A 12,030-nucleotide genomic window follows, 5' to 3' on the forward strand; every position below is an offset into this window, starting at 1 on the left:
GGGAGTGACTCGGGCGGCGCGCGGACCAATCAGGGGGAGGCGTTGCACGCGCGCCGACCAATGAGCGTGAGCCTTGTTGAGAATAGCGACGCCTTCTTCCGAGGGACCGAACTCTTTGTTTTTTTATGACGTAAGATTTCTTCCTATTCCAGAAGATAACTTCCCATTCCGGAAGATATTTTATACCTATTCCAGGAGACCGCTTACTATTTCAAGTTCAAGTTCAAGTTCATTTATTAGGTATAGCCCTGTGAGCCAATCGGCTCTTGCATCGGGTGCAACCGCAACAAACAAAAACATGAACAAGAAAACATCTTAAAGTGACTATGTAACTAAGTGCAAACAGAAAATCCAAGAAAAGACAGCAAAATATTGCAGAAAAAGCACCGTACACCAACACTGCAAAAATCCCAGTGGGATGCAAGTCAAACAACAACCACAAGAAAACTTACATTAAGGCCATCAGTCTAACTCTGTACTACAACAAAGAAACATGGCCAAACCAAAAAACTCTTCGAAAATCACCAAAATAAAGCCATGAAAGCAATGAAACAGTGATCATAGGAACTGTGACCGAATTTTCACAATAAACGACATAAACAGCATGTACTACTAAACCCTGCAGCCATAGCTGGCTGCATGAGTCACTCCACAACAGTAGGAGCATCAGTCGGAGTATCAACATTTTTCAATGCACCTTTAAGATCATCACACTAAATCAAAACACAGATCATACTTTGCAGCGATCATCCGGAGCGAAACATTGTATTTTAGGCCACTGAATTGCAGTGGCAGCTGTGGGTGTACAACTCCTCTAGAGCAGTTTTGAGTGAAGATCTCATAGGTAGTGATTCAAGTTGCAGTTTATTGGCAATAGCATTCCAGACCCTGGGGGCATCAATAGCAAAGGCCCTTCCTCCAGTATTTGTACGGCAATAGGGAATGTGAAGCTGGTAAATGAGGTCAAATTTGTTCTTTGAAACAGAGAGGAGATCCAGCAGGTAATCTGCGGATTTTTTTGTAAGTACATCATGAATAAATAAGATCTGGTGCACAAGCCGTCGAACATTGAGAGATGTTAAGTTTGACCCAATGTAGAGATCACAGTGGTGAGTCCTATATGGGCAGTTCAATGCAAATCTTAAGGCCGAGTGATACATTGAGTCAAGCTTCTTCAGTACAGTACTTGGCTGATTTATACACGATGTCACAGCAATCAAGTAGAGGCAGTATGGTAGCTTTTATCAATTCCAAACGGAACATAGGGGGGAAGCAGTGCTTGTGTCGATATAGAAAACCAATTTTAATTTTTGTCTTTTTACCAATATAATCAATGTGATCTTCAAAATTCAGTTTTGAATCAAGAATGACCCCAATATACTTATAGATCTTGACTTGCTCTATTTGATAATTATTTAAGGAATGTAATTGGGGAAAAATAACTTCCTGCTTTAGTCCTGGTGAGAAGCATAGCACCTTGGTTTTGGAGGTATTCAGGACTAGTTTAAGAGCAACTAGCTGATGTTGTAGTTTGTTGAAATCACCCTGGAGCTGAGCAATTCCTGTCCATTCCGGAAGATCACTTCTAATTCCAGAAGAAGTATTTCAATTCCGGAAGATATTTTCTACCTATTCCAGGAGACCGCTTCCTATTTCAAAAGTTGATTAGCCTATTCCGGAAGATCACTTCCTATTCCAGAAGAAGTATTTCAATTCAGGACGAGCACTTCCTGTTCTGGGAGATTGCCTCTTCATTCCGGAAGAGTGCTACCTATTCCAGAAGAATATTTCCCTTATTCGAGAAGTAGCCTTTACATGCCGGACAATATCTACCTATTCCGGAAGATGTCTTCCTATGACGGAAGAAAGTTTTGGGCGAACGTTGCAGCAACGTTGCCGTGCGTTTCAAGTTTCATTTATTAGGTACTATGCGGCTCTGAAGTCGGGTGCAACCGCAACAAACAAAATATGAATGGAGAATATCTTAAAGCGACGACGCACAACAGAAACATCTTAATTTTTGGAGCTTTCGTGACTACAGGAATTATTCTTTGGTTCTTTCGGTTAAGTCACGTCTAAAGATAAAATAATGAATTAAAATAATAGCGACGTTTCGATTGCAACACAAGCAATCATCATCAGGCATAAGAGAAATAGCAACAAAAATCTAACTAGAAAACTATAGACAGACATACAAGCAGACAGACATCACAAGGACACACAGAGAGAGGACACATATCGGCACAGAGAGTGGGGTCGTTTCTGTGACGGTCCCTTAAATATAGGGAGGGGGGGCGGGGACGGAGAGAGGGAGGGGGCAGAGAAAATTAGCATATCAATGAGTGGACGGCAACGTGTTGCTGCTGCGCAAGTAAGATGACGACGTGGCACGGCACGCAAGCTTGAAAATTAGGAGAAAGACACACTAAAATTAAATAACCTCGCAAAATATCGAAATGTGATGTAATGCAACACAGAGAGTCGGTCAACACACAATTAACGCATAGCCTGGTTGATTACGTATTTCAAAGATTGCTAAGTTAGAATTTAAGTGTGAAAATTCCAAAGAGAGGACACAGGCAGAGAGAACAAATAGCCAGAGAGAGAAAAAAGATAAGCTTAAAACTTCCCCGTAGAAGTGGTTCAATCTTAATTTTTGGAGCTTTCGTGACTGCAGGAATTATTCTTTGGTTCTTTCGGTTAAGTCACGTCTAAAGATAAAATAATGAATTACAATAATAGCGACGTTTCGATTGCAACACAAGCAATCATCATCAGGCATAAGAGAAATAGCAACAAAAATCTAACTAGAAAACTATAGACAGACATACAAGCAGACAGACATCACAAGGACACACAGAGAGAGGACACATATCGGCACAGAGAGAGGGGTCGTTCTAACTTAGCAATCTTTGAAATACGTAATCAACCAGGCTATGCGTTAATTGTGTGTTGACCGACTCTCTGTGTTGCATTACATCACATTTCGATATTTTGCGAGGTTATTTAATTTTAGTGTGTCTTTCTCCTAATTTTCAAGCTTGCGTGCCGTGCCACGTCGTCATCTTACTTGCGCAGCAGCAACACGTTGCCGTCCACTCATTGATATGCTAATTTTCTCTGCCCCCTCCCTCTCTCCGTCCCCGCACCCCCTCCCTATATTTAAGGGACCGTCACAGAAACGACCCCACTCTCTGTGCCGATATGTGTCCTCTCTCTGTGTGTCCTTGTGATGTCTGTCTGCTTGTATGTCTGTCTATAGTTTTCTAGTTAGATTTTTGTTGCTATTTCTCTTATGCCTGATGATGATTGCTTGTGTTGCAATCGAAACGTCGCTATTATTTTAATTCATTATTTTATCTTTAGACGTGACTTAACCGAAAGAACCAAAGAATAATTCCTGTAGTCACGAAAGCTCCAAAAATTAAGATTGAACCACTTCTACAGGGAAGTTTTAAGCTTATCTTTTTCTCTCTCTGGCTATTTGTTCTCTCTGCCTGTGTCCTCTCTTTGGAATTTTCACACTTAAATTCTAACTTAGCAATCTTTGAAATACGTAATCAACCAGGCTATGCGTTAATTGTGTGTTGACCGACTCTCTGTGTTGCATTACATCACATTTCGATATTTTGCGAGGTTATTTAATTTTAGTGTGTCTTTCTCCTAATTTTCAAGCTTGCGTGCCGTGCCACGTCGTCATCTTACTTGCGCAGCAGCAACACGTTGCCGTCCACTCATTGATATGCTAATTTTCTCTGCCCCCTCCCTCTCTCCGTCCCCGCCCCCCCTCCCTATATTTAAGGGACCGTCACAGAAACGACTCCTCTCTCTGTGCCGATATGTGTCCTCTCTCTGTGTGTCCTTGTGATGTCTGTCTGCTTGTATGTCTGTCTATAGTTTTCTAGTTAGATTTTTGTTGCTATTTCTCTTATGCCTGATGATGATTGCTTGTGTTGCAATCGAAACGTCGCTATTATTTTAATTCATTATTTAATCTTTAGACGTGACTTAACCGAAAGAACCAAAGAATAACAGAAACATCCTGGATAAACCAGCAAATCTTCCCCCCAAAAAAACCGCTCTGTGCAAAAAATCCCAGTGTGATGCAAGTCAAACAATAACAACCATAATACAATTTAGATTACCCATGTTTTCGAAATCACTAAAATAACACTATAAAAACAATGTAACAACAGTAATCATAGGAACTGTGATTTAAATTTAACAATAAACAATATACTGTATATAACATGTACGACCAAACGTTGCAGCCATAGCTGGCAGCACGACACTCCCAGTGTATGATGCGTGAGTGAGTCCGTGGTAGTGTGAGTGAGTTAGTGGTAGTGTGAGTGACTGTATGATGCGTGATTGAGTCAGTGGTAGTGTGAGTGTTTGATGTGTGAGTGAGTCAGTGGTAGTGTGAGTCAGTGTATGATGAGTGAGTCAGTGTATGATGTGTGAGTGAGTCAGCGTACGATGAGTGAGTCAGTGTATGATGTGTGAGTGAGTCAGTGTAAGATGAGTGAGTGTATCACGACCTCCTCCACGTCATCACGGCCTCCTCCCCTCGGCTCCATGAGCCCCCTCGGCTCGCGCCTCTCGCCCACCGCACGCCATCACGGCCAAGAGGCTGCGTCGTCACAGGAGCTTCTCGGCAGAGAGATGCGGGAGCCGCTACCTCATTGCGGGGCGGCTGAGGCCGCACGCACGCCCAGCGCCTCATCCCTCATCCTCCGAGCCCGAAGCGGCCCCGGCCTCGGAGCTCGAGTTCCGGCCGGACCACGGCGAGCCGAACCCTGCCGCCGAGCCAGGCGAAACCGAGGCTCTTCGGGGCATCAGGCCGCAGTGCTGGGACTCCACCACGACCATTATCACCCCCTAACCCCTCACACACTCCCCCACACACACTCATTCACACACTCACCCCCTAACCCCTCACACACTCATTTTCTCACACACTCCCCCACTCACTCACTCATTCCCTCAAACACTCACCCCCTAACCCCTAACACACACTAATTTCCATCAACACTCCCTCACACACTAATTTCCTTCCACACTCCCTCACACACTCATTCCCTCACACATTCGCCACTCGGGTCGCCTCCTCGCTCGCAATCCACAGCGAGCGAGGAGGCGGCCATCTTGCACGTGTGCAGGAATCATTCCAGCAAACACGACGCACTGCTTTCTATCCTCAAGAAACTTTAACTTGCGGCTCCCTTCGTTGTAGGAGTCTGAAACTAAAGGCGCGCGTGTGTGAGAAAGAGAAGCGGAGAAATAAGAAATGTACAAACGCTTGTGTGATATATTTGAAAGAAATCGTCAATAAACCACCACCATCATCATCATCCACGAGACGACCATCACTCACGATCGCACGGACAAGAAAGTTTGCCCGCGACAAAAGTCTGCAACAGATATGCTGCGGTTCAGCCATCCCTAAAGCACGATTTCGTGAGCCGAGGGTTAACAGTGATTTAACTACGATTTAGAATGCACGAGACGGCTTAGGGGCCGTCCATAAATGACGTCACGCGATTTTGGACGATTTTGACCCCCCCCCTCTCGTCACACGGCGTCACAAAAAGTCAGGCCCCCCCTTTCAAATATGACGTCACAAAGCTCTGCCCCCCCCCCCAAAACCATATTTCCATTTTGAAAATAAAACATGCTTCAATTCGCTTTAAACTATTGCCATTGTAGTGCGTATTTAATGTGGTGCTGCACTCTGATGTTGTAGGAGAATTTTTTTTTTTAAACGTCTATTTGATTAAGTAGAACGTGTTGTCTATATTTATTTAAAGTTGCGCATTTTTATGTGACGTCACATTTCTCAAACCCCCCTCCCCCCTCGTCACACATCGTCACAAATGTCTGACCCCCCCTCCCCGAGGTACGTGACGTCATTTATGGACGGCCCCTTAATACGAACACAGGTATACGGTACTGCGTTAATCCGAAACTAACGTCAAAAGTTAGGCCGCTACCAAATAAGCTTAGGCGAAATTTCCGAAAATATAACCCTCCATCGCCAAACCCGGTGGAGAGGGCCTCGTGGTGACAGGAAAATATCGCCGGGTGATTAAAGTTCGCCAGACTCCCCCCCCCACCCCCCAAAAAAATAAAAATAAAACAGTTGCGAATAATATTGGCTGCGGAAATTAAAAAAACCCACAAAACTACTGTTTACATGAACATGTCTACCGCAGCCCACTGGCACATACGGCATTCTAAATATATAAATGCTAAGTCACGCCGCTTAAACTTGAAGGCGAGGTCGTCGAGACGGAATGGAAGAGCTGTAAGTTTGCGGGCTGCACGCAATCCGTTGTCACCTCGCTGCTCTTGAGAGGGATTCTTGGCGGTGTCGTGACCCTCCCCAATGCCTACCACGCCCACTGACTCCCGCCGAAGGAAGGAGGTGGGACCTGCACTGAAAGAGGCGGAGCCTAAACAGAAAGAGGCGGGGCTCACGCAAAAAGAGGCGTGGCCTAAAAAGGAAAGGCGCAGAGCCTCAAGAGGCGATGTTTAAGGAAGGGGGGAGGGAGTCTAAGAAGTTAAGTATGGTGGGGCCTAGCAAGGAATTGGTAGGGCCTGCAGAGGTTGAAATCTCCTGTTGATTCAAGGTAATAAAGCATAGAATCACATCCAAGTAGCAGAGCTTGGAGTGCCGCAGATGCGGACAAGGCCAAATGGTCGGTACGTTCGCGCGCGTTGTCACTTTTTAACAATAACATGCCGATTTTCACGGTTTTGACGATCATCGCGATATCAGGAAGGCATCTTAGCCCCGGCCACCACGCGGCGAGTAGCTACGGCTCGCATGGAAGGCCCCTCCTGGTATGAAATTGGAAAGTCGTCTTAACTTACGCCGTCTGGTTCATTTCCACGAAGGTATGAGTATGGCCAATCGCCTCAATCCAGTGGCATAGCGGGGTTGGGCAATGAGCCCCAGCGAAACGAATATAAAATGGGGAATCACCCCCACGACAGAACTCTCCGCCTCTCTGTCGCCCACCTGCTGGGCCTCTTCTGGCCTCGCAGAGGAAGAGAGCGAGAGAGAATGACTCAGAGGCGCCGGAAGGAACGACGAGATGAGTGTGAAGGGCAGGAAGGAGCCAAGCCACATGGTAAACCGGTGCCAACAATTATCCAAGCTTTGCCCTCTATATATCAAGGTGTTATCGGCCAATTAATGAGTGTTTACACATAGATGAGTGTTTCCCGTCTGTATTTGGGAAACACTCTATCCCATATAGACAGAACAGATGGCATCATACCTGTCAACCCATATTGTGTACTCCGTATTCTTGTAGAGGGAAATTGAGTTTGCAAGTCCATACGGCATAAATATGTTTCAATATGGGCATGTTTTGGTCTATTTGTTTGTGTTTCTCCCTTGTGATGGTACTTTGTAGAATGAACGTTGAGATTTATAAGGGCAACAGGGTGACCAATAAGGTCTGAATTTGTCTGTAATGAGGCAGGGCACTGATAAAGGATTGACAGGTATGAGATGGAGTCCACATTTTTGCTGTGCCGCCATCTTCTGGCAGAGCCAGGGTACGGCTACTCCTCGACCCCCACGGGAAGGGAGGTGTCACACATCGCCTCTGCCTGCGGTGATCCACCAACCCTCTCTGCTGCTGCCTCCACAGCGCTCGATCACTGCAGGCAGCCACGTGCAGCAGCAGCAGCGTAGCCACCGCCACCACCACCGCCACCAACACCGCCACCAACACCGCCGCCGCCACCGCCGCCGCCGCCACCACCACCGCCCCCGGCTAATATCACAATGTGAGGCTGACCGATCCAGGTAACATCTAAGCAAAGGCGTAAGTCAAGCTACGATAATATTCACAGCAAATCGACGCGTGAAAATTCATCTCCTACGTGCACACACTTAACTTCACAACAACGTTATACATTTCTAACCTTTTTCTTATGACATTTGCTACTTTTTTGGTTAATTGGGTTTCTTTATTCTATGTAAAATATTTATTTTAGATGTAATATCTCTATTTCGAATACTTTAATGTGTCCATGTCTCTATGTGGGTCTGTAGATTCCCTATACAAGTCTGTGTTTACGTAAATATATTTTAGTCTGTGGGTCTGTATGGGAATCTGTGGGTCTCTATTTGAATCTGTGCATCTCTATGCGAGTGGTTTGTGCGATATGAATTGCCTGCCGATCTCTTTTCTTCGAAATTTTGCAGTGGAACTGATGAGCGCACGTCGTCTCACCAGGACCACAACCTTGAAATGAGATGTAAATATTATTCAAGGTCAACTGGTAGCCCACCACGCACAGGTAGTAAGCCACCACTGCCAACAATTAGCCTAGCTCTCCGGCCCTCGATATATTAACGTACCTGTCGACCCATACGGTTTACCCTGTATTCCTGTACAGGGACATTGAGTTTTCAGGCCCATACGGCGTACAGCCGTTTCAATACGGGCAAAACTATTTTGTCTGTTTGTGTTTCTCCCTTATGATGGGACTTTGTAGGATGAACGTTGAGATTTATAAGGGCACGGGGTGACCAATACAGTCTGAATTGGTCTGTAATAAGGTAGGCACTGATAAGGGGTTGACAGGTATGGATGAAATAAGCGCATTTTGGAGGGAACTGGAGCATGTGAAGGAAGCTCACGTATATTAGGGAGTGACACTAAATCCCACACGGAATGGACGGATGACGGCATGCACGTCCGTAACTTATGTACTGGGTGATTAATATGATTTGTCGAGCAGTATTATATCACACAAATTGTATTTAGTATATTGTTGCGGTATTTGACCCAATTCGCATTTTCGCCAACGGTAATGAGAAATTACTACTGCCGATCACACATTTCTAAAACAAAATATGTCGGATGTAAAGTTGGCTTGCTTAGAAAATTTAACGAAACTGAAAGCTTTCCTGTTGTTTAGATATATGCATCATTTTTAAATGCACGTCACAAACGAACACACAATCCTGCCACGGAAGCCACTTGGAAGAGTTGGGGGGGCGGGGCTGGTTGGGGGGGGGGCTTAATTTGGACACACGTGGGGAGCTGTAAGCCCCTCCAACCTTATTTTTACATTGCCACGCCCACTCAGCTGCTGGCCACGCCCACAGCTCCACGTAGCTCCGCCTCACTGCTCAGGTGGCGCCACCTACCGCTCGCATCTTTAACTCAGGAGGGTTTTTTTAATCTTCAGACAAAAAATAAAACTTGGGGCGGACGGGGGAGGGGACAGTGGGTGGGGGTGTGAAACTGGAAGTGGATGATGTGGCCAGCAACACAGTAGGGAACCCTCTTCACGACCAGCCCAATGTGTAGTGTATAGTGTAGTGTATAGTATCGGAGTATAAAGTGTAGTGTATAGTAGTGTAGTGTATAGTAGTGTAGTGTATATTAGTGTAGTGTATAGTGTAGTGTATAGTGTCGTGCATAGTAATGTTATGTATAGTATTGTAGTGTATAGTAGTGTAGTGTATAGTAGTGTAGTATATAGTAGTGTAGTGCCTCCATAGAGCCCAATGTGTTCGCTTACTGACCATTCCCCTGTTAACGACGGGCTGTTGTAGGTACAGTAATATTACGTGTTTATAATGTTGTTAGTATATCTACGTTTTATTATCCACTGTTTAAATACAATGAAGTACGTTTTTTTTGGTGAAAAAGGGGTAACTTTCGATGCTATTGGAACGAATTAAGCCTTTCACGTGTATTTACTATACTCGCTCAACGACCAAATCGCTTAACAACTGGTTCCGTTGAACCAATTACCATCGTTAAGAGGGGTTCTACGCACCCTAAGTGAGCATGTTTATGAATACGCAACGCTCGTAACCTAGGTTGTCTCGCCAACGCCGACATTGACAACGTCGCTGCCATGTGCTCATTTACTCTCAAGGCGGGAATGACGACTTCGGGTCAGGGATCAACTGGACAACCCACGTTGCCGGGATTGTGGCTCAGTACGGACACGGCGAGCGTCAGGGCGTGGTTGTCGCGTCTTGTTTCGCCCTCCCCTCTTCCTCAGCTTCCATCTTGGTCACAGCTTGGTGTCACCTGCGTCCAGGGCGCTTGAATCGCGTTGCGAAAGATCCTGAGCCACGGAGGTCAGAGGGTCGGGCCGGATCACGTAGCTAAAACGAAAGAAAACAAAATAATTAATCATCGGCATCACGATCCATGGGGCAGATAGCCCATAGGTGGGTGTCCCCTTCACATATCGTCATTTTGTTTCCGCTTTTCTCTGCCTTGTGGCAATATGCTGAAGTAGTAGCCACATTCTACTGGCACCAATCTCTTATGTCATCAAGGCTTTCTCTGGTAGGTCTTCCTCTCTTTCCACAAAATAATTACAAACTTGTAACGACTGGCTTTCCAAGCTTATTTTGATTAACCTGACGCAGTTTCAGAAGATCAACTTCATATAACCTATTGATCTAACTTTGCTTGTGATAATTATCCAAGTTACCACCAGTGAGTGAGCCAAAGTGAGAATTGGTGCACGGTTTAACGCTTGTACACCACGTGACAATAAGATTTATTTGGCTATGTTGGGTGGCGGAGGGTCTTAACACACAGATTTGGTCAGATCATTTCAAATTTGGTCAGATCAAATTGGTCAGGCACTAACTGTAAAATCGATTCTGAATCAAGACAACAATGATTCAATCTTCTGCAAAGCTTTGGGGCGACAACCCTAACCGCATCCGCACACAAACCATGGCAGCGGTAGATGCAGAGGCTTGACGCACAAATGTAAAATGTAAAAACTCCCCGGTCGGTGTGCGAAGAGACCGTGGTCACCACCCTGGGAGAATATTAACGTTGACTCAAGGCCCGATTTTACAAACGAGGAGAAGGAGGGGAAGGAGGGATGCAGAGGCAAGGGAGGGAGGGTTTATTACAGCAGCGATGCACTCCACTCCACGATGCCTGTACGCAACGACCCTGGCTCACTAAACCACCTCGATGTAAGACAACAGCCATCGCTCTGCATCAACTTGAGCTGCACGACGCCGCGCGAGGCGGCGAGCCGTGTGGGCGGGTGGCGAATCGAGAGACGGGAACCGTTCCGCTCCGTGGGCCGCGTCATCGGCTCTCGGGCGTGGGCCCCGCAAGAGGTTGGGGGGGGGGTAGGCAGAACGCCGCCACTCACACGATGTCGTTGAGCTCCAGCGGCGTGTCGGGCGGCGGGTTGACGAGCACGTACGACAGCATGTTCTCGTTGTCTCCCATCTCATCTGAAGCGACACGGCAGCGTACGTTCGAGCCGGATGCATAATTCACGACCGGCGCCACATGGCAGCATAATCGCTGCTGGCGAGCTTAGAGGCTTGTGTGGCTTGGCAATGAGCGGGCGGTTACTCGCCGGCTCGTCACAGTCCACATTTGGCCAAGTTTGGACAAAACGGCACCATAAAACGTACACAGTCGGGATGAGTGGGCCGAGAGGAGGCCCAGGACCGGCTGAGATGATCACCACCGATATTAGCCCTGGCTGGGAATCGAACTCAGGTCTCCAGGTTCGTAGTGCGGTGCGCTAACCGCTGACGTGCTTCAAACACGAGTAGAGAGATTCACTTCAATGTTCTTTGACTGCAGTTCACTGAACACGAGCCTGCCACGAGTAGTTTTATCACTGCAACATTTGTTTGTATGTTGAACTTTTAGCACACCATACGTAGCCGACCGTGCTACTAATCGGAGGTGCAGGCGAAGAACAACAAAGCAAACACAAAAAGCAGTTTGTCAAATCTTTAAGATTCAAAAATTAACAGCTCCATTTTGCTTCCTAATATCAGGAGGAGGAGCGTTCCAGACGGTCCAAAAAGCGCATCTGAAAGCGCGTGACGCAATGACCTTCCCTGGCTACAATCACACAACACGCGTGCGGTCAGAAAACCGATGACACTCGCATCCGCCACGCCTAAAGCGTATCTGTAGATAAAACCGATTTGGCAAAGACGGCGCTCGTTCAAAAACCGGACGGACATTTAATCACAAATCTAACTAC

The 12,030-nt window shown here is 46.3% G+C and overlaps 1 protein-coding gene across 1 annotated transcript in view; it reads right to left on the reverse strand.

Moving 5' to 3' along the window:
• Window positions 1-5,908: 5,908 nt before the first annotated feature.
• Window positions 5,909-12,030, reverse strand: part of LOC144951269 (potassium channel subfamily T member 1-like) — an 81,649-nt gene continuing 75,527 nt past the window's right edge. Inside the window, exons 29-30 of the mRNA XM_078881431.1 lie at window positions 11,173-11,257; window positions 5,909-10,150 (exon numbers count right to left, since the gene is read on the reverse strand). Of these exons, the coding sequence (XP_078737557.1) occupies window positions 10,057-10,150; window positions 11,173-11,257 (179 nt within the window). The 3' untranslated portion in view covers window positions 5,909-10,056. The remainder of the gene's footprint in view (window positions 10,151-11,172; window positions 11,258-12,030) is intronic.

The sequence above is a fragment of the Lampetra fluviatilis genome, chromosome 61 (genome assembly GCF_964198595.1).
Source record: "Lampetra fluviatilis chromosome 61, kcLamFluv1.1, whole genome shotgun sequence".
NCBI classification, from domain to species: Eukaryota; Metazoa; Chordata; class Hyperoartia; order Petromyzontiformes; family Petromyzontidae; genus Lampetra; species Lampetra fluviatilis.